At 45.6% G+C, this 26,960-nt stretch overlaps 1 protein-coding gene across 1 annotated transcript in view; it reads right to left on the reverse strand.

Moving 5' to 3' along the window:
• The window catches only part of RIPOR3 (RIPOR family member 3), a 115,236-nt gene that overhangs the window by 54,821 nt on the left and 33,455 nt on the right, over positions 1–26,960 (reverse strand). The window contains exon 3 of the mRNA XM_066624846.1: positions 9,909–10,036. Coding sequence (XP_066480943.1) covers positions 9,909–10,009 — 101 coding nt within the window. The 5' untranslated portion in view covers positions 10,010–10,036. The remainder of the gene's footprint in view (positions 1–9,908; positions 10,037–26,960) is intronic.

Below are 26,960 nucleotides of genomic sequence, written 5' to 3' on the forward strand. Positions count from 1 at the left end.
CTGTGCAAAGTGTTCCCTTTTTATGCCAAGTGCACTTTCACCACGGTTCCCATCACCAAGATTCCTCTTTGATTGCCCAGAGAACTGGATCTGCCCCATGCCATGGATCTGACAGTCGAAGCTGCAGTCTCCCTGGCAAGGACTTTAGCACTGGGGCTCATGCACTGTGATTGGCAGCCAATGTAGTATATTTCCTTTGCTCCATTGTAGGAGAGCGAGAGGGTCAGGAAGGTGGCAAAAAATACAATCTGCTGTTTCCCCCTACTGTTCCTTATGAGATTACTTCTACTCATGCCAACTCTGTTGCTGATGCACCATTCTTCTGGCATTGGGAGTATGTCTATTTTCTGAAAGAGAGTTGGGATACTCCTCCCGCATCACACCCCAATGTCTTCCCTGTTTCGGCCTCTCCACCAGTGGAATTGTGCTGGTGTCCTAGTGAGGTCCAATCGATATCAATGCAGCCTTTTCCAAGCATTGCAATGGCACCCATGGTGCATCCATTGGTGGGCAGGCTTCTATAGTGGCAGGGCAATTGTTACACTGATGCCCATGCATATCTCAAGCATATCTCAAGGACTGGACAGGCTTAAGAGGCTGAGTTGCAAATCAGGACTTCCTGAGTTAAAATCTCACCTCTGGCATGAACTCACAAAGTAGCCTTAGGCAGAGAAAAATTCAAGAAATAAAAGCCTGTAGTCACAGTGTCAAGCATACTTTATTGATTTTCAAGTGGTTGAAGTATGCAACTGAAAAAAACTCCACAGTCAGGGAATTAGAGGGCAGGTCCTCTCAAGGACTGAGACCAGGTTGAAGACCAGGAAACAGAGAGTGGGTGTCAATGGGCAATTTTCATAATGGAGAGAGGTGAAAAGCAGCTCCAAGGATCTGTCCTGGGACCGGTGCTTTTCAACCTCTTCACAAACGACCTGGAGACAGGGGTGAGCAGTGAGGTGGCAAAGTTTGCAGACTACACCAAACTTTTCCAAGTGGTGAAGACCAGACGTGATTGTGAGGAGCTCCAGAAGGATCTCTCCAAACTGGCAGAATGGGCAGCAAAATGGCAGGTGCGTTTCAATGTAAGTAAGTGTAAAGTCATGCCCTCTGGGGCAAAAAATCAAAACTTCACATATAGGTTAATGGGTTCTGAGCTGTCTGTGACAGATCAGGAGAGAGATCTTGCGGTGGTGGTGGACAGATAGATGAAAGTGTCAACCCAATGTGCGGCGGCAGTGAAGAAGGTCAATTCTATGCTTGGGATTATTACAAAAGTTATTGAGAACAAAACGGCTAATATAATGCCGTTGTACAAATCGATGGTAAGGCCACACCTGCAGTATTGTGTCCAGTTCTGGTCGCCACATCTCAAAAAAGACATAGTGGAAATGGAAAAGGTGCAAAAGAGAGCGACTAAGATGATTACTGGGCTGGGGCACCTTCCTTATGAGGAAAGGCTACGGCGTTTGGGCCTCTTCAGCCTAGAAAAGAGGCGCCTCAGGGGGGACATGATTGAGACATACAAAATTATAGAGGGGAAGGATAAAGTGGATAGAGAGATGCTCTTTACCCTCTCACATAACACCAGAACCAGGGGACATCCACTAAAATTGAGTGTTGGGAGGGTTAGGACAGACAAAAGAAAATATTTCTTTACTCAGCGTGTGGTTGGTCTGTGGGACTCCTTGACACAGGATGTGGTGATGGCATCTGGCCTGGACGCCTTTAAAAGGGGATTGGACAAGTTTCTGGAGGAAAAATCCATTACGGGCTACAAGCCATGATGTGCATGTACAACCTCCTGATTATAGAAATGGGCTATGTCAGAATGCCAGATGCAAGGGAGGGCACCAGGATGCAGGTCTCTTGTTATCTGGTGTGCTCCCTGGGGCATTTGGTGGGCCACTGTGAGATACAGGAAGCTGGACCAGATGAGCCTATGGCCTAATCCAGTGGGGCTATTCTTATGAGTAGGACTCTGTGGGATTGAAGCCTGTATCCTACAAGGAGTTCAAGTTCAAAATGTACTGAATTTGACATTCTTACAACAAACATTACCTAAAACTGATGTAGAAATCATAAATAATAATAATAGCATCTGCTTTCTGGAAGAACCGAAGCCTAATTCTCTTGCAAACAAAGCTGCTTTCCTAGGTACATGGTATTTGAATGTTGCAATCACACCAATTCCCCCCCCCCAAAGTATATAAAGACCTGATTGTTTTTTTCAAAATGCTTTACAGCTGAAAGTAACTGAATAACCTTCAGGGAAATGTAAATACACTTCTTTAGAGCATTCTTACCCTGCTGGAGGTGCCTTGGTCCGAGAAACAGCTGTTGGACTCCTTTCCCTGGTTCCATTTTTCCCTAAAAGAACTCCCACTATGAACTTCAACTCCAATCTGTTTATTCAATTTACTGCTTGATTTCTTTTTCCCCTTTGCAGGGTTAAATTTACCAGCATATCATTTAAATGCCTTGTCAGTAGTTGGATCGTGTAATATTGCATGGGTTTTGAAATGGGACGGGCTATAACTCAGCAGCAGGGCGTATGAAAGGCATCCCAGGTTCAATCTCTGGTATCTGCATGTACAGTTGGGAAAGACCCCTCTCTGATGCTATGAGAGCTGCTGCCAGTCAGTGTAGATAGTACTGGGCTAGATGGATCTTGATTTGACCCAGTAGAAGTCAGCTTCATATGATCCAAGTGGACTACTTGAAGCTCATGTGCATTCATGGATGTGTTTTGGGGTGTGTACCATACCTTTACTGTTCCATTCCCCCTTTACTGTCTCCTGCATGTCTCAGTGACTAGCCCAAGATCTTACATGCACCCATTCAGATTTCTCTCATGGTACGTTTTTATAGCACAATACACTCACACACAACATTCAAATGCACTGATATTGCAATAGTGCTGCTTAGTCCTTTCTCTTACCTTTTCCCTTTCTTCTCAATTGGATATGGCCCCAACTGTGCCTAGGATATGACTAAAATGCTCTCAAACACCTGAAAAGTTGCAATGTCCATAACCATTTCTTAATGTCTCAGTGGCTAAGCCACTAAGTAGAAAGCTCTCAAGTCAAAATACTGAAGCCAGATTACTTACAATCATTAGCCACAGAAGTCTCAGAAACTGCAGGTTTATTTCAGGCGTATTTTCGTTTAACAAGTTTCTCGCTACTCTTAGGAGGGGATGCCTTGAAAAACTACATTTTTTTCCTGCAAATCTACATGTTCTGTGCTTTATAGTACAATTCTATGACTGATTCTTGAAAGGAAGTCACTTTCACTGGGTTCAATGGGGCTTACTCCCAATTTAATATGCATATGAGTGAAGCCTTGGGATTTAATCATATACACATTTGTCTGGAAGTTAGTCCCATTAAACTCAATGGGACTTACTTCGGAATAGACATGGATAGACTTGTGTTGTTCATCTGATTCCTCTTTACAAATTCAGAAGTTGAGAAGTTGAAAAATTGAGTTTAATGGGAATAACTTCCAGGAAAATATGTATTGGATGGTAGCCTGACAGTCCAATCCTATGCCATTTGATAAATGAGTTACATCTCAAAAAAGACATAGTGGAAATGGAAAAGGTGCAAAAGAGAGCGACTAAGATGATTACGGGGCTGGGGCACCTTACTTATGAGGAAAGGCTGCGGCATTTGGGACTCTTCAGCCTAGAAAAGAGACGCCTGAGGGGGGACATGATTGAGACATACAAAATTATGCAGGGGATGGACAGAATGGATAGAGAGATGCTCTTTACACTCTCACATAACACCAGAACCAGGGGACATCCGCTAAAATTGAGTGTTGGGAGCGTTAGAACAGACAAAAGAAAATATTTCTTTACTCAGCATGTGGCTGGTCTGTGGAACCCCTTGCCACAGGATGTGGTGATGGCGTCTGGCCTGGACACCTCTAAAGGGGGATTGGACAAGTTTCTGGAGGAAAAATCCATTACAGGTTACAAGCCATGATGTGCATGTACAACCTCCTGATTATAGAAATGGGCTATGTCAGAATGCCAGATGCAAAGGAGGGCGCCAGAATGAGGTCTCTTATCTGGTGTGCTCCCTGGGGCATTTGGTGGGCTGCTGTGAGATACAGGAAGCTGGACCAAATGGGCCTATGGCCTGATCCAGTGGGGCTGTTCTTATGTTCTTATGAGTTATTTGTTTCTATGACAAGTGTTGGCAACCTTCAGTCTCGAAAGACTATGGTATCGTGCTCTGAAAGGTGGTTCTGGAACAGCGTCTAGTGTGGCTGAAAAGGCCAATTCGGGAGTGACAATCCCTTCCACACTGGGAGCAAGTGCAGTCTGTTCCTGGTCTGTCTCCCTGGCTGTGGGCCTTCCTTCTTTGCCTCTTTGCCTCAGACTTTTGGCCAAGTGTCTCTTCAAACTGGGAAAGGCCATGCTGCACAGCCTGCCTCCAAGCGGGCCGCTCAGAGGCCAGGGTTTCCCACTTGTTGAGGTCCACTCCTAAGGCCTTCAGATCCCTCTTGCAGATGTCCTTGTATCACAGTAGTGCCCTCAAAACTGGCTATGTTGACATAGGCATATAGATTTTATACCAGAACTTTTAGCTCTGGAGGTTAGTCCATGTCAAGTCCTCTCTCTTCTCAATTTACAGGACAGGAATAACATTTGGATGTCAGGAATGCAGGACCAGTCCATCCATGATGCAAATGAGCCTATCTGCATCAGGGAGAGACCCACTACCTCCCCCCCCCCCACACACACACACACATACACACACACTCTGCCATATTGGACGAAACCAGCTTCCTTACTGGCCCTCCACATGGCTCTTTAATCAAGGCAGGGGATGCAGGGAACGCTCCCAGCCTGCATTGTATAGAGAGCCTGAGTGGAGGAAGGAGTGAGATTGCTGGGTTCCAATCCTCAGAGCACAGCAATCTGGCTCCCTCACTTTCTTCCACCAGCTTTAAAAGAGCCTGGTAGTGGAAGGTGGTGTTCTTTGTGCAAACTTTTTAAGGCAAGGAGGAAATGTAGAGCACTCTGGGAGCAAAACCAGCATACCTCACATTTCCTGCTTTGATTCAAGAGTACGCATGGAAGAAAGTGCGAGGTAAGGGAGCAGTGGAGCTAAGCACTGCTTTGGGAAGCCCAATAGCTTCAGTGGGCCCTGTAAGAATGAAATCCTATTCACACTTACAATACTAGGCTTGTTTACCCAAACTGAGCTCAATGTCTTTGATTCCCTAGTCCTTTGTTATCAGGAATAAATGTATTGTTTTAGATACATGTCTATTTCTAACCCTATTCAATTCCCTACATTTGAGCAGAGGAACAAGTACAGCTATATACAGATGATATCCATTGAAGGATGTGAAAGCAGCACTACAGACTTGTCACTAGCCATGGCACACACATTTGTTATTTGCGCCCTGCTGATATTATCTAATTAGTATCTGATTGTAGGTTTTTGTAACTACCCTGGAACATCCACAACTGGCCCCGTGATAAAGCCCCTGCGTTTCGTTGATTTTTCCTCTCCCAAAATTGGAAAGTGCTGCCAACTGGCTCACAGCCCTGTCTGTTTTGTTCCACTCCTCAAACTAGGGAGCGCCACAACACCATTCCAGCAAACGTTAAAACTCCCAATGCACAGGAAGCTGTGGTAGTTCCCTTCTAACAACCTGCGAACGCATCCATGGGATTCACCCACTTGTGGAACAGCGAGTGAAAACAGCTGGAGATTCATTCCGGCAGGTGATGCAGCTAGGAAAAAGGTCTAGCTAGAATAAATCTGGGTTTCTGTTCCATTTCAGCCTGTTGTGCAAAGTCCTCCCAGCGATCACTTCTGACCCACCTTTCTTCCCCTGTTGTTCTTTAAACTTTTAATAAAAATGGATTCTGTTTTAACCTGTGGTCTGCCAAGACTCTGGTAACAGGGAGGTTCAGTGGATTGTAACATCTCTTGTTCTGAAGATGCAGGGTGACCAGACGTCCTCTTTTTCCAGGGCATGTCATCTTTTTTTTAGCCTCATGACCTGGAAAAGAACTTAAATGTCCTCCTTTTCCCCGTGAGTAGGCCCCTGCAGGCAACACACAGCCTTCTTGTAATAAATTACATGTAATAGATCATAACTGCATATATTTTAATTTAAATTAATGGTTGGCAACCTTCAGTTTCGAAAGACTATGGTATAAGCCTACAGCACCTGATATTCCCAGGTGGTCTCCCATCCAAGTACTAACCAGGCCTGACCCTGCTTATATTATAAATTATATGTAATATAATTTAAATAAGTGATACATGATTTAAATTAACTGCATGAAATCAATATGAGAGCTTTTATTTGGTCATGTCCTACAATTTTGGATGTCCTACATTTTGGGTTGCCTTGTGCTCTTTTGCGGTTATGACATCTGGTCAGCCTATTGTGAAGGATTCTAGACAAGAACCCCTGGGTTTAAAGTTCCCCAGGGAGGGAGGTTTCACCCAAGTGTGCTTCCTCTGTATAGTCTTATAGCTTTTCCCTATTCAGCTCCTTGCTCAACAAAGGAAAGTGAGGAGCAGGAAAGGGGCCAGCATGCCAAATACTATTTCCCTAGGTCAGCTTGCATTCTCTTAGGAGTCACCTCTTGTTCCAGAAGAGTCATGGTTGCTGCGGCTGCAACAGATGTTTTGGTGCCACCGGCTGGAAGCCCTATTAAATGGTGTCCATGATGAGCAACAAACTCCCCCTCCCTGCTCCACCCAACTGCCTGCAGCACTTCTGAAAATGTTAGCTGAAATTGTTTTTTAAATTGAAGGAATGTGTCCAGTATGTGAGAGGATGGGTGAATACCGTATTTTTCGCTCTATAAGACGCACTTTTTCTGCCCCAAAAAGTGGGGGGGAAAGTGTGTGCGTCTTATGGAGCGAATACTGCAAAAAAACAAAAAAAAAAACTCCGCCCCAGCCCTGGCCCCGCTCCCCGCCCGCTCGCTCTGCTCGGCTTGCCCGGGCAGTCAGAGGCTGAGCTGGCTGGGGGGCTCCTGCATTCCCTCAGCACCCGCGCGGACTGTGGCAGCACTGGAGGGAGCCCAAGCCTGCGTGTCTACTCAGAAGTAAGTCTCAGAGTCACTGGGGCTCACTCCCAGGAAAGCGTGGGTGGGGTGGCAGTCTCGCTGCCCAATCCTGTGCATGCCTACTCTGACGTAAGTCCCATTAGAGTCAGGAGGGCTTACTCCCAGGAAAGCCTCTCTCTCCCCCCCCAAGCCTGGAGCATCACAGCCTCTCTTTCCCCCCACCCCAAGCCTGGAGCATCACATCCTCTCTCCCCCCAAAGCCTGGAGCATCACAGCTTCTCTCTTCCGCCCCCCAAACCTGGAGCATCACAGCCTCTCTCTCCCCCCCCAAAGCCTGGAGCATCACAGCCTCTCTCTCCCCCCCCCAAGCCTGGAGCATCACAGCCTCTCTCTCCCCCCCCCAAGCCTGGAGCATCCCAGCTTCTCTCTTTCCCCCCCAAGCCTGGAGCATCACAGACTCTTCCCCCCCAAGCCTGGAGCATCACAGCTTCTCTCTTCCCCCCCCCCCAAGCCTGGAGCATCACAGACTCTTGCTTCCCCCCCCCAAGCCTAGAGCATCACAGACTCTTCCCCCTCCCAAGCCTGGAGCATCACAGCCTCTCTTTCCCCCCACCCCAAGCCTGGAGCATCACAACTTCTCTGCAACACAAACACTTTCCCCCCCTCTCTCACACACACAGGCTGCCCCCTTCTCTTACACACACAGATGCTCTGCCCCCCCACACACACACTCACACAGCAGGGGAGGGGCGCTTTCACTCACCTCATCCAGCATCTGAATGTAAGCCCCCCCCCATCACAAAGGAAAACTGTCCCCTTGGTCAGAATGCCAGTGTTTGCTTATTGCACAAGCCCCAGGTAAATCACCATAAATCCAGAGGTTTGTTGTTTTCTTGAGAATTCAAGTTGTGGTTGGACTTTCCACTTGTTCATTTGTATTGGAATCACGGAAGAACTGGCGAGGAGGTAGATGTGGTGTCAGCAGTGGCCCCTTTAAGGGTAAGGCCTGGGCATCCAGCAGAGTGTGCTGCACAGCTGCAGCCACTGGAAGGCAATAGGGCCCTCAGGGATATAAGGAGTACCTGAGGAGTTGAAGGTTTTGAAGGAGTGTAGGTTGGAGAGGAGACTGACTGGGTTTATTGAATTTGGAATCTGACTGTGGATTGTGATTGGACTTGGATACCCTGACGGATTTGACTAACCTACCTGGAACCTGACCTTGGACTGTAATTTGGCTTATTGGCTCTGGACTCTGATTTGGCAACTCTGATTGATGGGACTGATTTACTTGGCATCTGTGGACTAGAACTGGACTCACTTTTGCTTGCTGCACTGGTGAGTTGCACAAGGGGGACTGATCAGCCTTAAGCGGGCACGAAGCCCAGTGGATTGGAATTTGGCAGAACATCATTGTAGCAGAAAGATAATGTGATCCCCTATTTGTGTGCACCTGCTTTTGTGAGCTTCATAAATTCTGACTCTAGCGATGATGAGTTCTTGGGGTTTCCAGAAAACTAGAGTACTCAAACCTTTAAGTCTCTCCATTTGTTAATGACAGTGATAATGGTTCTTAATGCCACTGTTGACTGCTGTTCACTTTACATGGTTCAAATGTTATTCTGTTATAGTTTATTAAATATTTTATTACACTATTTGGTTCAGAATATTTTTTTTCCTGTTTTCCTCCTCTAAAAACTAGGTGCGTCTTATGGTCAGGTGCGTCTTATGGAGCGAAAAATACGGTATTTGGGTAAGTGCTCTTTGAGCCATTTTTTTCTTTATTGCTCTAATAAAAAGAGAAAAGTATAATGAACAACATTTCTCGGCTGTGATTTTCACACGGGATGATCACTGTACAGCTTGAGCTTTTTTAGGCCTAGTACAAATATGTCAGCAGGACCGGGCTCGGAGTGTTAACAATGCCATACATGCAGTTTTTCATCCCAAGAGTCTAACAGACTGAGGTTGCAAACCTGCGAATGCTTCTTTGGCGTTAAGCCGTGAGCCGTGAATCAACTTCTGAGCAACCGTGTATCAGGCTGAGCTGTGAGTCTGAAATTACTCCAGAATAGCCATAATACTTGCAATGGTTCTGTTTCTTCCATTGGAATGAGGAATGATGGGAGATGGCCAAAAACAGCAGTCTTGTGTTTCCTGCTCCTCTCCTCCCCCCCTTCTAGTACATCTAGTACTACACAAAGCTTGGCATGACATCACCATTCTGCAAGTTTTCAGCCATGAATGAAGTGGAGGGGGCAAGGAAGCTCACAGCCCCAGGGATGGCACTTCACTGCTTTTGTGGTGCGCAGTGTTACTGGGTAAAAGTAGAGGAGGAAATGCAGGGTTGCTGTTTTTGGTGGCAGCCATGTGTCTCCTCTCCTGCCTCTTTCCTGCCACAGTACACATGAAAGGGACTTCATACACTGACGCATGAAAAGCAGTAGGAGTGCCATTATAGGACTGAAAGACAAGTATCCCACTGTCCCACTGACATGTTTTAGGAAAAATATGAATCATTCCTCAGGAGCACCTATGTTTCTAGCCAACCCACTGAACAACTATTATTGTACGTGGTTAAATAAGCCTATGTACTAAGTTTGCATACCTGTACGTTTTTCATTAGAGGACAAACAGCTTCAGGATGGGAATTGCCATCAAAAAATGGCATGGAAGGCTGCATGAACCCCCACTCCCCCACTTCAAATGCATGGGGGAGGACTAACAGCTGCTGCTTAATTACTTTTTTAAACGACAGGCAATTTGATCCTGGCACTTCAATGCCTTGTCTGGTTTCCCCGTAAACAAGGCGGAGAAATGGAAGGTGGACAGGAATTTGTTGTTGATCGTCATTGCAACTTACGCTAACTTTCGGCTGTGCGTGTTGCTGAATCCAGCAAAGGAGCAGCTCCTGCTGATTCTTCCCCCACCGGAAGGGGAGACAAATGTTAGTTTCACTGACATGATTCCTGGTTAGCGGGTCTGCTGCTTCTAGAAATAAAAGGAAAAACAGATGTGTCAAGAACGAGACTGGCAGTGCTGAGAACACTCAGTTATGCGTCCAGCCCCTGAATATATAATGCTGCCTTATACTGCATCAGACTGTTGGTCCAGCTAGTCCAGTACCATCTCTTCCAGTATGAGACAGGGGTCTTGCTCCACACCTATTATGACCTAAGATCCTTGTAAGCAGAGGTGCCTGAGACTGAACCTTGGACTTCAGCATGCAATGCCTGTCTTGTGGCCCTTCCACACAATCACCCATTTCGCCTCGGGTGTCCTTGGGGGAGAAAAGCGGAATATAAATCGAATAAATAAATAAATTTTGTTGCACATGGTTTCTCATTCATTGCACATCACATGCCCTCAAGTTGTTATATTTTCCAAGAACTCAAAATTGTGTAACTAAGTAAATACATCTCCCAGACACCCCATTTTTGCCTTTATAATTGCTGCGGAGAATGCAGTTGCACAAATATTAGCGGCACCTGATATTTTTGTGATGACCACAGTAAGCAAGAAAACCCTCCCATAGCCCAGAACCAGCACTGCAAAAATGTTAAAAGACCTTTCCCCCTTTTTTTTAAATTCAGTGCAGGCTTTGTGCCATCTTGCAGTACATGTCTATTATGCAAGTGCTCGTCTAGCCATATGTTCAAATGGCAAACATCTATTCTTCTCATATTATAAACTTTAAGTGGGCGCTGCTCTTTGGAAGCTGTGCGCTTTGCCTTCCCTGCGGTGAAGCATTCATGTAGAGACAAGCTTTTTAAAAAGAGGGCTTAGCAAAGTTGTTATCCCCTACGGAAAAAAGATCCCTTCTCCCAGATCGATTACACGTGTACATTACATTATGCTATTGTCATTAAAACAGGACCTCTGGGGTTATTGTGCAAAGCCTGGAGCATGCATTGACTCCTGCATCAACTGCATTTCCATCATTTGCATAGAGGAAAAAAGGTCTGGCTGTTAAATACATTTTCTGCATCACTGGCTTCCCCAGAACAAACAACCCATTTAAACCTCCTCTGTTGTATCAGTGGTTGAACTGGTCTGTTCTGCAAGGTCAGCATTGTTCTTACTTTGTCCCAAGGAAATCCTGGTTCTGAGTTCATGCATTTATTTAAGATGACTGTCACAAGCCAAGGGCAGATTTTTTTTTTTTTTAAATCCCACCCTTCCTCCAAGAAGTTTAGGGTAGCTGAGTTAGGTTAAGGCTGACCAGTGGGGACTGTCTCATTGTGAGCTTCATGACTCAGCAGAGATTTGACCCTCGGGTGCCAGTCTTAGTCAAGACACTAATCACTGGACCATGCTGGAACAATTTTGCACTCAGACTCTTTGGAGGGACTTTTGGAGAGAAGGAAGTAACCAAGGACACAGTTCCAGTGACATTCACGTAGAGATTGTTACTTGTTGCGAAGGACTCAGAGGAGGACATACAAAGGGCTTAGAAGGCAAATCCTGTAGGGAAAATGGCAAGTATTGGAAATGTTTAGCTTTGAAGAAAGGAGGATTTAGAGGAATGTTGCAATGGAGTGGAAAGTGTACCTCCTTTTGGCAGCTGTAATGTGTAGAGCGATTGACCACATGGGTATTTCCCATTTTTTTTTCACATTTTTATACTGCCCTTTCTCCAGGGAGCTTAGGGTGGTGTACATGGTTCCCTCCTTTTGTCCTCACAATAACCCTATAAGGTAGGTGAGGCTGACAGATGGTGGCTGGCCCAAGGTCAACCAGGAAGCTTTGTGGCTGACTGAAGATTTGAACCTGGATCTTCCAGCTCTGAGCCCAAACCCCAGAACCACTACACCATCCTGGCTCTGTGGACAGTTTCCGCGTGATGATGGCATATGAACATAACAAGCTGCTCTATGCCATGTCTAGGTTTTACTGGCAGCAGCTCTTATGGGCCTTTCCTATGACAAATGTGAGGAGCAAGGGAATGCCAGCCAGGGAATGCCAGTAGTGTGAAGATGCCCGATACCCAGTCAGAGGGAACAATTGGTCTGGACCTTGGTGCTCTCTTAAGCAATGCCCAGACAATGGCCAAAAGCTGTACTGCAGCTCATCAGTTCAGCTGGAAAAGGTGATCTGAAGGGCCAGTAAGGGATTGGCTAACTGTACATAATAGCTGCCTCATGCTTCATTTTCCAGACCAGGGGTGCCCAAACCCCGGCCCTGGGGTCACATGCAGCCCTTGAAGCTTCTCAATGCAGCCCTCAGGGAACCCCCAGTCTCCAATGAGCCTCTGGCCCTCTGGAGATTTGTTGGAGCCCGCACTGGCCCAACACAACTGCTCTCAACGTGAGGGCAAATGTCTGACTTCTCGCGTGAGCTGTGGTTTGAGGGCTCCCTCCACTGCTTGCTGTTTCATGTCTGTGATGCAGCAAAGGCAGCAAAGGAAAGGTCAGCCTTGTTTTGTGCAAGGCCTTTTATAGGCCTTGAGCTATTGCAAGACCTTCATTCATTCATATAAGTTCATCTTTAATATATTCAGTTATGTAAACTTATGCAAATTTATTCAAATTTTAAATGTAAATTAATTCTTTTTTTCCCTGGCCCCTGACACAGTGTCAGAGAGATGATGTGGCCCTCCAGCCAAAAACTTTGGACACCCCTGTTCCAGACAAAGAGGAGCCTCAGTGGACTGCCTTGCCTTGCTGAACCTGATGTCAGGCCAGCCAGTGTTGTACTGTGTCCTGCCTCTGACCTTCCAGACCTACAGTGGGGGTTTGTGTCCTGCCTCTTCTCTGTCATAGACTATGCTACTTCTCTCTAACCACCTTTACTGTCACCACTGGAAATTTATCCATGCCTACCCTAGGTCATGCCTCTTCCTTCTGGTTCCCCAAACCAGCAACCAACTCACTAACAAGTCTTAAGGTCTTACCCCACTTGGGCCCCTAAAACATGCTACCCAATCTTTTTCTCTAAAGAGATGCAGAGGAATGAACCTGGGACCAGTTGGAGGCAGCTCATTGATTATGCATGGTCTGATTTTCACTCCTGAACCTACCACCCAACAACTATTTTGCTGCACAGCTATGTGTAACAACACATTACAATTACCGCTAAGAAAGAAAGAAAGAAAGAAAGAAAGAAAGAAAGAAAGAAAGAAAGAAAGAAAGAAAGAAAGAAAGAAAGAAAGAAAGAAAGAAAGAAAGAAAGAAAGAAAGAAAGAAAATAATCCCTGGAGCGGCTCTCACTTCTGGGCAAAGGTTCAAGCTACTACAGACTACTATCCCTAGCAAAGCAACAGTCTCTCTCTTACAATTTTCCATCAATGGTCCAGCTGTCAAAGGAAGAAAGAGATGAAATCAGACTATTCATTCCCCCACCATCATCCCATCAGCCTGGCAGTGCTTTGCATAACTCTGTAACTGGATCCACGCAAACTGGCTTGCACGGACTGCCACTAACATTACACAGGACGCTTGTGTATTTTTCCAATATTTGCCCAGTACAACATTACTGCATCAGGCTCAAGATCATGGTCACTTGCAGCGTTTTGCTCCCAAAACACAACATCATCTCTCATTAGTGAATCTAGCCTGGGTAGTACTGGCTCCCTGCCCCCCATCCCAACTAGCTTGATTTCCTTTGGCTTCTTCTTCTGTTTCCCATCATCACTCAGACTCTTTTGTTTCTTGGGGGAATTTGCATTCTCTGAGCCACATGTGTATAGAATTTAGACGACAAGTCTTCCATTTCACAAAACGCAACAGACATATAAATTCAGACTAAGCAGTAGATAGATGGCACTGAAGAATCCCCACACATAATCATGCACACAAGCTGCTGTAACGTAAACACCAGACCTAAACATTTGTCTTTTTAAAATGTATGACTGATGAGGCAGCCAGATCCCCCAGCTCATTCAAGCAGAACTCCCACTCTTCCTAAATTCAGGAAGAAAAACAGTATATACCTGCCTTCTTCAACTAGATGAGATGTCTATTTTTAAAATAAAATGGCAGCCAAGGGGAGCCCTAATCATGGTGGGATAACTTCCTCCTATGTCAATGGTTCCCAAATTTTTTGGCACTGGGATCCACTTTTTAAAAATGACACTCTATTTTGACACCCTGTAGTGTCACCCACATAAGTTTACCAAACTTTTAAAAAAAGATCTAGAAAGAAATAAATTCTTTCTTTCTTTCTTTCTTTCTTTCTTTCTTTCTTTCTTTCTTTCTTTCAGTAATAATAACCTGAAAAAGACCCTCAAACATTTATCTCCCTCTATTTACACATAGCCAGGGAAACAGACCAGGGACAGACTGCACTTGCTCCCATTGTGGAAGGGATTGTCACTCCCGAATCGGCCTTTTCAGCCACACTAGACGCTGTTCCAGAACCACCATTCAGAGAGCGATACCATAGTCTTTCAAGACTGAAGGTTGCCAACAACAACATTTACACATGCTTGCAAACTGCAGGAGCTGAACTCTTTGCAGGGTAATTAGCAGCTACAGGGTTTTTTTATACAGGTATCTGAAGCAATATAGGTATTTGAAGGTATTTATACAGGTTTGAAGCAATTAGTTATATCTGATCTTTCCATCACCCTTTGGTGATCCTCCAAAAATCAGGTAGTGACCCACCAGTTGGTACCATCCCACAGTTTGGGAACCACTGACTTAGTTTAACACTTTCATGTCAGAGTCATTGAAGCGGTGTTTGTTGAATAATACTGACTTTCAAGTCAGGAGAAGAATGCCTGGTAGATTTGAATATTCTCCTCCTAGTTTCTGAACAATGACATTTTGATGTGAGATTTGTTTCCATTTATTCACTTGTATCAAGACAGTACCAAGCCAATAAGCTGGTGAATAAGCCCCCAGTAGCATGGCTGATTTTATTTAACCCTCCCCCAAGGGGATTTGGAGCAAAATTGACACCTGGGTTTCTGTCTCTGTAGGGTGGTTCATTGTTGCTAAAAAGTAACCATTTCAAAACATCTCTGGCCCCAGACCTGTAAGAAATAAGTGACTTTCAATGGCCAATATGGTCTGGGATGATAGGCCTATCCCCCATTTAAAAACAGCCTCCTAAAAGCGCCTCAACAGCGGCAAAAGGCCATATAATTGAGAGTCACGATTCGTGATACCAAAGGAAAATGTTATGGCATAGTGAGCAATTAAAAGAGCAAAAAAAAAAAAAAAAAAGCACATACACACAAGGACTTGGTCTTGTGGCTAGAGCTGCCATTAATCCAGATGTGTGGAGAATCTCCGCACACAAAGCCCTGCAAAGACATGTGTGATTGATAAAGCCTGAGGCCTTTGGAAAAGGGACAATCCATGCAACAAGGCAAAGGAACTTTCCTTTCTCTCTCTTTTTCCTTTCCAAAAACTGAGAAATCTTAAGGGAGAACACGCAGGGGGGGAAAAGACTTTTGTAAAAGGAAAGAGAAAAGCATACCATGCAGGCTGCAGGGGACGGGTGGAAATTTCAGGCATAAAAGAGAAATTAATGGGGGCAGAGAAAGGAAAAAAACCCAGCAAATGGACAAAAAGCAAGGACGAGAACAAAGGAAACAGCAGGAGAGTGTAATGGTTAGAGAAGCTAACCCTCACTTTCCAGTCTAAAACCAAACCAGCAGAATGATGGGCCTAAGACAGTCTCTTCCCCGGCAAAGAAAAGTGGCAACTGGAGCCTGGTGGTGAATGCAGTCCAGGTGCCAAAAGTGGGTGCTCCTCTTTTAAGTGGGTGCTCCTCTTTTATTTAGCAGGGGGAGAGTAACTGGCCCACCTCACCCCAGCACTGTCTGTTCTAGTGGCTGTCTGCTGGTATTCCTTTGCATCTTTTTAGATTGTGAGCCCTTTTGGGACAGGGAGCCATTAGATATTTGATTTTCTCTGTAAACCGCTTTGTGAACTTTTTGTTGAAAAGTGGTATATAAATACTGTTGTTGTTGCCAAGTCTCTTTGGCTCAGGAGATGGGCAGAATGAACTTCAGGTGGACTCAAGAACATGCTTTTCTCCCAGAACATCTTCCTGCATTTCTAGTTTAGTGTCAAAGCAATCAACTAGGAACACAGGAAACTCCTCGGAGGACAGGGGCCAGATAGAAAATAGTGGCAGACTCAACGCATGACATTCAAATGAGCAGAATAAAGCACTGACAGGTTAGTTGCTTGAATGAAAAGCAGCCTGAAGGGGTTGCTTTTGGAAGAGTGACAGCAGGAAGGAGTATTTCACCTTTTCCGTGCCGGCCATTTTTCCACTCAAAGTGCCGCTCCTTCGGCACTTGTTGGTGAAAAAGCAGGTTGGGTTATTTTGATCAGAGAGAAAAACGATAGTGGGGAAAGTGCTAAGCTTTCCTTCCCAACTGCCACGCCTCTGATCAGAGGTTCAGGTTCTTGAAGCTGCTTCTCATTAACTTCTCATAAGTATCAATGCTTTGTAATGTGCATTTGCTTGTAACGTGCAACTTGTCCCGAAGAGCCCTCAGTTTGGGAAAATTTGCCCTGATTCTCCACGGCTCCTCGTGATCAATGTGCAATGAAATTGGTCGTCTGTTGATCTGATCCAGCCAGGAAGTCATCCCCAGGAGGCCCACGAGTTGACTTTGCACAACACCATGAAAAATCGCTCCATCATTGTGATCACTGCAGCTGAAGTAAACAAGCCACTTAAGGAAAAGGTCATTGCATAACAAGCAACAACAGGGAGAACTAAAAGGCTTGGCCTTGTGGTTATTGCCCCCTTTGCACCAGATGTGTGGGGAATGGATACTTTTCTGGGGCCTCTCTCTTATTCTCTGGTCTTGAAAGCTTTGACTTATCGACACTAGGGAGTTGCTATGGTGTGTGTTCTGGTGTGTTCAACAACACAGAGGAAGGGAAAGGAGGGCATTGCCCCCTTGCTGACACTCAAAGCATGTTTCCCAGCCATTCCTGTAACACCCAGGAAATCAGTGCATGGCCCCTCCAGATCATCACACCACCGGCTACTGTATGTGCTTTGGCAGCAAATCAGAAGAGCAATGGCCAACAAAGGAAGCAGATATCCAGGAGGTTCTATTAGGCTTCAAACAGACACAACAGTGGTTTGAAAGAAAGACTGCTGCTTGTGATGGACACGTTCAGCCTACTGTGGCATCTGGTGAACAGGTTTGGCAGATTCTGTATTGTTTCACAACCTACCAGACCTTTGACCAGTGGCAACTGTGAGACAAATTAAGTATCAGTACACCATGGGAAATATGACTTTCTCTATCTGACTACTTTCAGGTCTCTTAACTGGTATTGTTTGTCTCTAGCTTTATGCAGCCTCAGGTCAGTCCTCCAGGCTAGATGCTACAGGGATCCTAGTACCAGCGATCTCTGGTTGGTAAGGCCACACCTGGAGTATTGTGTCTAATTCTGGTCGCCGCATCTCAAAAAAGACATAGTGGAAATGGAAAAGGTGCAAAAGAGAGCGACTAAGATGATTACTGGGCTGGGGCACCTTCCTTTTGAGGAAAGGCTATGGCGTTTGGGCCTCTTCAGTCTAGAAAAAAGATGCCTGAGGGGGGACATGATTGAGACATACAAAATTATGCAGGGGATGGACAGAGTGGATAGGGAGATGCTCTTTACACTTTCACAGAATACCAGAACCAGGGGACATTCACTAAAATTGAGTGTTGGGAGGGTTAGGACAGACAAAAGAAAATATTTCTTTACTCAGCGTGTGGTCGGTCTGTGGAACTCCTTGCCACAGGATGTGGTGCTGGCGTCTAGCCTAGATGCCTTTAAAAGGGGACTGGACAAGTTTCTGGAGGAAAAATCCATTATGGGGTACAAGCTATGATGTGTATGCGCAACCTCCTGATTTTAGAAATGGGTTATGTCAGAATGCCAGATGCAAGGGAGGGCACCAGGATGAGGTCTCTTGTTATCTGGGGTGCTCCCTGGGGCATTTGGTGGGCAGCTGTGAGATACAGGAAGCTGGACTAGATGGGCCTATGGCCTGATCCAGTGGGGCTGTTCTTATGTTCTTATGGTATGGGTAATGGAGTAGGGAGAATACACCAAATCCTCCATCAACTTTTTTTTTTTTTTTACTAAAAACCTAGCACAAGGCACATGCCGTGAAAAGGAAAGGAAGACAAGCAGCAACCTACTGAAGTTATCATCCTTGCCTCCTCCATTATGAGCCCCAAGCATATTGCGCCAGTCTTTCAACACAAGCAGCTCAAGGACCCCACACAATGTTGGTTTCTCTGCCACTCCTTCCACTGCCCTTAGCAGCTCCCATGCTAGCCTAGAAAATGTTTGTTAGAGCAGAAAGCAGGAAGCTGAATCTGCACCTGTTCGGTTCTGGGAATCCCAGGAGCTCTCTCTCTCTCTCTCTCTCTCTCTCTCTCTCTGTGTGTGTGTGTGTGAGAGAGAGAGAGAGAGAGAGAGAGAGAGGAGCACCACCATGATTTAGCACTGTTTAGAAGATTGGACTGTTCAAAGAAGCACTGAAACAAAACATTACAACTGTTCTTAATTAAATAAGAATCTGGCTGCCAGTCAAATTCATTTCTCCCTCCCAGGGAGGAGTTCAGAAGACCTCCAAAGATGTATTAGTGAAACACATCAGCAAAGTGCACTCAGCCTAGGCAGGTTAAACTCAGACCTCAAAGTATCTTCTCCTGGGCTACTCATTGCTTTCCACTACTCCTATGAGAAGCTGGAAAGGCAAAAGATAGGGGAGGGGGTAAATATGAACATAAATCACAGGCTCATGCTCCTATCCATGGAGCACATTTCACAAACTTTCTGAAGCTGCTGTGGAACCTAGGATCGGAAAGGACAACCAGAGTTTTCAAGTCCTCTCTCCGCAAATAGGGGGCCACCAAGTCCAGCTTAGCTTCTTTTAGCTTCTACCCTGCTCAACTGGGGGCAGCAGAGGCCATGCTTTTAAAATTTTGATTTCACACCAGATGCTACAGCCTACATCCATGGTAAACTGTAGGCATGCATAATAATGAACATCAACATGATTACAACACACAGAGTGGGGAATGCCAAGTACTGTGCCCTCAGTTCTAGTCCACATTTAGCTTATTTTAGTTTGCATAGCTTTGTCCTAGAAGGAACGACTAGAGGGGAGGTGAGAGACAGTTGCTAACAGGAAGTTCCATTCTTAAACACATTTCAGCTTTGGCCAAGTTCCAAGGAAGGCTGTAGTGGGCATAGGGTGGGCACAGGGTGGTTTAGGGGTGGAAGGACGGAGTCGGAAGTGGTCAAACAAGGACAAGCTGGATTTGAGCATTCAGTCAAATAGACAAAGGCCAAAGGCAGGGGGGCATGATGAAAGCTGGTGCTGGTGGTCAGGTACCAAACTGGACAAGGTGGGGCAAGACGCTCTGCATGGCTACTTGACCTGGCAAGTTCTCTGACTGCCAGGCTGGCAGGAACTTTATAGACTCTAACGCATCCTTATGGGATTAATGAGTCAGCATCCACACCTAGCCTAGCAGTCAGCTGACTGTGCACAGCACCCTAAAGGGCACCTTCTTCCCTGGAGTCTTAACTCACCTGGCTTGCTGCAAGAGCAGGGCCCATGAGTGGTGTCAAACACTGGCGGCTGAGATCTGGTTTGAGATCAGGGCATGAAAAGTTTCACCTTCTGGTTAGGCTGATTTTTTTTTTCTTTTTCTGGTGGGCTGGCAACTCTTTGAGAAACAACATGTACCACTTTTCCTCGATCAGCTTTATGGAGTCATGGTGGGCTAATAGCTGGATATCACATGACATCACCTTACTACAAAACCAACAGTTAGTGCAAGAATGAGCCTTGCAGTGCGATTCTCTTTACTTTCCAGCACCAGGAAAAAAAACTTCCAATATCCCAAATCAAGCTAAGTATGAGTATGCAGAACCTTCAACCTATGCAAAAAGAATTTCTTCAAGTACCAGATGATCTCCCACAAATGTTTCTTTCTAACCTTACCTCCAGTCGTAACACAAGTAGAAGCTATGCTCAGTTTATAGGATTTAGCTCAGGGCTGTTAAACACATGGCCAGGGGCCTTATATCAGGGGTCCAATGCAATCCATAGCAACCCTACCAACTTTTGATGTTATACCTGGATCAAAAATGATGATTTCGATGACTGCGGCATGGCTTCTGGATATCTGCAGAGTGGGGAGTTTAGCCCAACCGATTTGAGCTAGACGCCCTTAGGATTGGGCCCCAAGTCCAAGTATATGTTACAGACATAAAGTCCTATTCTTCCTTAGTTTACCCTTGCTTCCATGTCCCTTCCTTTCCTTTGTGGTGTCCCTGCTTTCAAATATTAAATTGTAAGTTCCTCTGGGCAGAGACCTGACTACTTGGACCTTGTAAAATACCATACAAATTGATGGCAACATCAACACACAACCCCCCTCCCCCTGTCTCTGTTTATGCCCATATTTTCCCAACACTCACCCTATAATTAGTTATTTCTGGGTTCAATCAGTTCAAAAGTTTCATGTGGAAAAGATGACTCACTGGCCAAAACATTTGAGGTGATGTTTTTCTTTTAGTTGTGGGTTCCAATAATATTTACTTAAGCTCAGTAAACTACCTCTGTGCAGAAAAAATATTAAGACATTCCCCAAAGGTGCTAAGACTGCCAGATGTCCAGGAGTGACCTGTGAAGAAAAGGAACTGCTTTGTCCAGGGCTAAGAATTGCCTTCATCCAGGGCATAGAAGCAGCGAACCAGCCCACAGTTATGTATGCTGGCATCTTACTGATTTCCTTGGGACCTAAGTCCCTGTAACTCTAACTTGGCCAGCAGCAATCAGCCATGATGAACACTGAAGATGGAGAGCAGATGTTGTTGGCAACCTTCAGTCTCGAAAGACTCTGGTATCGCGCTCTAAATGGTGGGTCTGGCACAGCGTCTAGTGTGGCTGAAAAGGCCAATTCGGGAGTGACAATCCCTTCCACACCGGGAGCAAGTGCAGTCTGTCCCTGGTCTGCCTCCCTGGCTATGAGCCTTCCTTCTTTGCCTCTTAGCCTCAGACTGTTGGTCAAGTGTCTCTTCAAACTGGGAAAGGCCATGCTGCACAGCCTGCCTCCAAGCGGGCCACTCAGGGTTTCCCACTTGTTGAGGTCCACTCCTAAGGCCTTCAGATCCCTCTTGCAGATGTCCTTGTATCACAGCTGTGGTCTACCTGTAGAGCGCTTTCCTTGCACGAGTTCTCCATAGAGGAGATCCTTTGGGTTCCGGCCATCATCCATTCTCACAACATGACCGAGCCAACGCAGGCGTCTCTGTTTCAGCAGTGCATACATGCTAGGGATTCCAGCTTGTTCCAGGACTGTGTTGTTTGGAACTTTGTCCTGCCAGGTGATGCCGAGGATGCATCGGAGGCAGTGCATGTGGAAAGCGTTCAGTTTTCTCTCCTGTTGTGAGCGAAGAGTCCATGACTCGCTACAGTACAGAAGTGTACTCGGGACGCAAGCTCTATAGACCTGGATCCAGTCTTCTACTATTTCCCCTTTGTCATTTTTCAGAGAGCCATGTATCTATTCATACTTGCATGTTCATCCTGCACCTTATAAAACTTAACCCCATTCCTTATAATGCAGAACAAGTGGATTGCACCCATCGGCTTTTCCCAGCAATATGGTAAGGATTAAAGAATTAGTAGCGCAATCACATGTGTCTATTCAGAAGTAAGCCCCATTGATTTCAGTGGGCCCCAATGTATATAATCCTATACACACTGATAGTGTGTATCAAGCCTAGGCCTGATCCTATGGTGGCTGTACACTGACAGATCTCACAATCTAAGGCTTTGGCCACCATTGCACAGCCACAGCAGGTAGCTCGCTAGCATGGAAACAGGAATGCCCCACAGCTGCCACAGGGGGCCATCAAACCCATGCCAGAGCAGGTAGGAAAGCAGGGCAGTGATTTGTGGGAGGGAGTGGTTTGGAGGTGGGACTGGGCTGGGAAAGAGAGGAAGGATCTTGGTGGCAGCACATGCTGAGATCCTATCTGCCTTTTCCTGGTCCAACATTGCCCCTGACTCTCCTCAGACTTATGCCAGCTAAATTGTTGGTGTGGACAGTGGCGTACCTGGAGGGGGGCAACAGGGGCAAATGCAGGGGCAGCACCACCAGCTTCACTGCTCATTTATCTTTTTATTTTAAAGAGAAAGAAGCTGTCAGCTCCAAAAGGTTCTTTCACTTTTTTTAAAAAAACCTTTCCTCCTTATGAAGGGCTTCTACTTACCTCTCTCAGACCATCTTGTGTCCCGTTCCCCACCATAGCATGCAGTGTACTCTGTTAGTGGCACACATGCTATGCGCTGGCAGACATAGTTCTGGGCTGGAAAACTTTCAAAATGGTACTGCAACGACATTGCTGAAGTTCACAAAGGAGCCCAACTGGATCCCTTGTAAATTAGCAAAGCACCTAATACCACGGCTAATTAAGTTTCCATTCTTAACTTTTGCTCCAGTGTTAAATCTACTGGGAAAATAAACTCTGTATTTAACCTCTGCTCTTCAGCATTCTTTAGAAGGACCATCGACCTCAGTAGCAATGGCATTCTAACAAGATGCTTCACTATATAAACATTCCAGACCTATGATATTAAGAAATATCAGCATCCTTTATCTGCAAGATTACCCAGTTGCTGGCACTGCAATGATGCTATTCGTGTAAAACTAGACTCCATGTATTGAACTATTCTTTAGAAGCTGAGACTCCCATTTCCTTGAATCCTTCACCAAGAAGTCCTTTTGGGGGCATTTTGAGTGTGTTTGTTTTGTTAACTCCATTTAAGCAACACCCATAAGTCATGGTGAGTGGCCAATGTTTAATGAACGATAAGATCCACATGTAAATGCCAATAACCCCAAATTCAATTTGTGAATATTTGAAAATGAAGTTTTTCCCCATTTTGGGGTTGTTCGCAAGCCAATTTTGACAGTCACATTTAGCTGCCTGTCAACATTCACTAGAAAATCTCCCTGAACTTTTGGGATGTTCTTGCCTTGGATCATCGGCATTTCTGTGCAAATGTTAATCATCACCAAATTTCTGGCACTCTCTGTAACGTATATGTGTTTGTTACAAAATAAACACTAGCAATGTTAAATACAAACACATACTTAATCTAAGAATTCTGACCGAGATGGAGCCTCAAATAGGCCAGCACAGCAAAATGCCGGAGAGGATGGGATGCCTTAAAGCAGTGGCTCTCAAACTCTTGTGTAGAGTTATCCAACCACAAAGCCTTTGCAGGGGCAGGGGGAGAAAGCAGTGACACAATCCCCAAGATCACACCACTGTGGGGGGAAAAGGGACTGTTTTTTATGTTACTTACTTGCTGCCAGAGTCCGGGGGTGCGGGGAGCCCCATGGAGCCCTCCGCAGGACTCCCCGTGGCTTGTAGAATGTTAAAAAAAAATATTGCAACCCACTTCCCAGTTGCGATTGCTAAACCAGAAGTGGGTTGCAATCATTTTTAACATTCTACAAGCTGCAGGGAGCCCTGCAGAGGACTCCATGAGGCTCCCCGCACCCCCGGACTCTGGCAGCAAGTAAGTAACATAAAAAACAGCCCCCCTTCTCCTGTGGCGGCACAATGCTGGGTATCACTTTGGTGCTTTCCCCTGTCCCCAACCCTTAAACAGAAAGGGCAGGTGTTCTCAGGCTGGTGGGTCATGATCCACCAGTTTGAGAACCACTGCCTTAAAGCATAGATTCCCAAATGATTCTTAAGGTATATGAAGCTAGTTTTTCCTAAACATAGGAAGCTGCAATCTCCTGGATCAGACAGTGGCCCATTAAAGTCAGTACTGACTGGTAGAAATTCCCCAATATCCTTTCAACTGGAGATGCGAGACTGAAAATAAAACTTTCCGCATGCAGAGCATGTGCTGTACCGCTAAGCTGCTGCTCTTTCCTAAACATCAGTGGGCTACTGAAAATTCAGGGCACACTCTACTGTTTCTCAGCTGGTGGTACTTGTCCCACCAGTGGTACTTTGGGAGTAGTGTCCAGTGGTTCATGCAGGACCCCCAGGCCCTCCTGCTTGGGAGCAATACCAGCAATGCAACATGACAAGCAGCAGTGGGAGGTTCGGTTTGGTGGGCAGAGCTCCAGCTTACGCTTTTCATGTGCTTGAAAAAGCCCTCCTGTCCACCCTGAGCCTCTTACTGGTATTTGTCGCGTTGTGTCTAGCCTCCCAATCTGGAAGTAACTGGCCATGACATCATCGCCAGTTATTTCTGGTGGTACTTCCAATAGGTGGACCATGTGGCATGTATCTGGCTGTGGACAAAGGTTGAGAAACACTGTACTAGAAAGTTCTCTTTGCATGAGCCCCACCCAAAGAAATGGGAGAGAACACACAAGGGAACCACGATCAAAAAAAGGTTTGCATTATCTCCTTTTATAAAAGTGGGGAAGAAGCCATTATGCAAAAAATTTGCAAAATAGACATGTGCGTGTGAGTGTGTACACTTGTGCATGCTGTATTGAGGCTGCTTTTTTACTCAGTAAATGGATGATGTATGCTAGGATGGGATTTTCCAAAATAGTATGGGCCAAGGTCACTGCTGAGAGCTTTGGAAAATCCCATCCAGAATCCCCTTCTTCAAATCTTCAAGGCTGCCAAGGTGAGTAGCCTTTTTCCTTGAAAACCTCTGCACTGAAAATTGTGAACATCTGTGGGCCTGTCTGCCTGCTTTTGAGGTGGCTGCAACAGGAGTCAAAGTAATCAGAGGGAATATACTTTTTACTAGCAGTCCCCATAAAAATATTTATGCCATCTTTTGAAATCATGACGCTGAAACAGACTTGAGGTCAGAGAGCCATGATCGGTTCTCCCATCCTTTAAGTAATTCCCAAACTTTTTGGCACCAAGACCCACTTTTTAAAACAACACTCTATCAACCCACTAGGTTTACCAGACATTAAAAAAGGAGATATAGAAAGATTTATTTACTTAATAATAACCAGATTTATTTACTTAATAATAACCAGAAAAAAGGCCCTCAGACACTTACCTCCCTATTTTTACACATGCTTGTAAATTGCAGGAGTTACGTCTTTGCAGGGTAATTAGTAGCTACAATATCTGATTTTTGAATAGCTTCAGGGCTTGAGGCAATTAGTTATATCTGATCTTTCCATCACCCTTAGGCAACCCACTAAAAATCAGGTTGGGACCCATCAGCGGGTCCCGACCCACAGTGCGGGAATCACTTCTTTAAACTCTTGAAACAATTGGACAAATCCCTCAACCCCCCTCCCTAAAGCTACTATTAGTGTAGCAGGGGAAGAAATACAGGTATAATAGAGTAACCCATCATTTTTCTGAGTCAGGGTTAATCATAGCTGGAGAGGGGCATTTACAACAGGAAAACTATTCTAGGCAGGGTTAAGTACTTCCTCCTCCAGTACCCTGTACATGCCCAGTCTTGTCTGATCTCAGAAGCTAAGCAGGGTCAGGCCTGGTTAGTACTTGGATGGGAGACCGCCTGGAAATACTGGATGCTGTAGGCTTATACCACAGTCTTTCAAGACTGAAGGTTGCCAACCACCATTGCTTCAATCAAAACTCAGTTCTTCTACCTTCCCTGAAGTCTTCACTAGACCAAATGCATCAGGCAAGGAGTGTCTTCAGAATCCTCCCCTCTCCTCTACCCTGCAATTTGTTCAGGTTTTGAGTTCTCTTTTCAAATTGCATTTGTGGTCCCTTTCACAGCTTTCATGCATGACCATCGTGCAGGATTTATCTCTGTCATACAAGACACTATATCTGCATGAACATATCTGGTATGAATAATCTACATAAAATAAACCAGTGTTTCTCAAACTGTGGGTCATGAGCCGATTTCAGGTGGGTCCCCATTTATTTCAATATTTTATTTTTAATATATTAGACTTGATGCTACCATGGCATGTGACTGCATTGGGGAAATGTTACAGATCTGTACTTTTAACAGGCTACTCTACGAGGGTCGCCCAGAAAGTAATGCACCACATTTTTTTTCTCAGCCTACAGCAGGGGTGCCCAAACCCCGGCCCTGGGGCCACATGCGGCCCTCGAGGCCTCTCAATGCGGCCCTCAGGGAGCCCCTAGTCTCCAATGAGCCTCTGGTCCTCCAGAGATTTGTTGCAGCCTGCACTGGCCCAACACAACTGCTCTCAGTGTAAAGGCAACTGTTTGACCTCTTTGTGTGAGCTGTGGGATGAGGGCTTCCTCCACTGCTTGCTGTTTCACGTCTGTGATGCAGTAGCGGCAGCAAGGGAAAGGCCAGCCTTGCTTTGTGCAAGGCCTTTTATAGACCTTGAGCTATTGCAAGACCTTCATTCATTCATATAAGTTCATCTTTAATATATTCATTTATGTATACTTATGTAAATATATTCAAATTTTAAGTGTGAATTAATTCTTTTTCTTCCCCGGCCCCCGACACAGTGTCAGAGAGATGATGTGGCCCTCCTGCCAAAAACTTTGGACACCCCTGGCCTACAGTAATGGTACGAATGCGAAACTTTAGATGTACATTATTTGAATTTTCAGGAGTGCGCACACAAATTTTTGGTTTCTTCAGACAGATAGCGTAGCTGCAGCAGTGTTTCGAAAAGGCGTCTGTAAGTGATGTACGTTAAAAGCAGCGTGTCATTGAATTTCTCACTGCGGAGAAAGAAACTGTTGGGAACATTCACAAACGTTTGTGTACAGTTTATGGAGAATCTGCAGACGACAGAAGTACGGTTAGTCGCTGGGCACAGAGGGTGAGGCCATTAGAAGGCGGTTCGGCAGAGCTCCAAGATTTGCAGCGTTCGGGGCGGCCATCCACGGCTGTCACACCTGGCAAGACACAGCTTGCTGATGTGCTCATTCGCGAGGACCGACGCATAACGACTAGGCAGTTGGTGCTGAAGCTGTCAATCAGCAAAGGAAGTGTGGATGCA

The sequence above is a fragment of the Tiliqua scincoides genome, chromosome 4, assembly GCF_035046505.1.
Source record: "Tiliqua scincoides isolate rTilSci1 chromosome 4, rTilSci1.hap2, whole genome shotgun sequence".
Classification (NCBI taxonomy): domain Eukaryota; kingdom Metazoa; phylum Chordata; class Lepidosauria; order Squamata; family Scincidae; genus Tiliqua; species Tiliqua scincoides.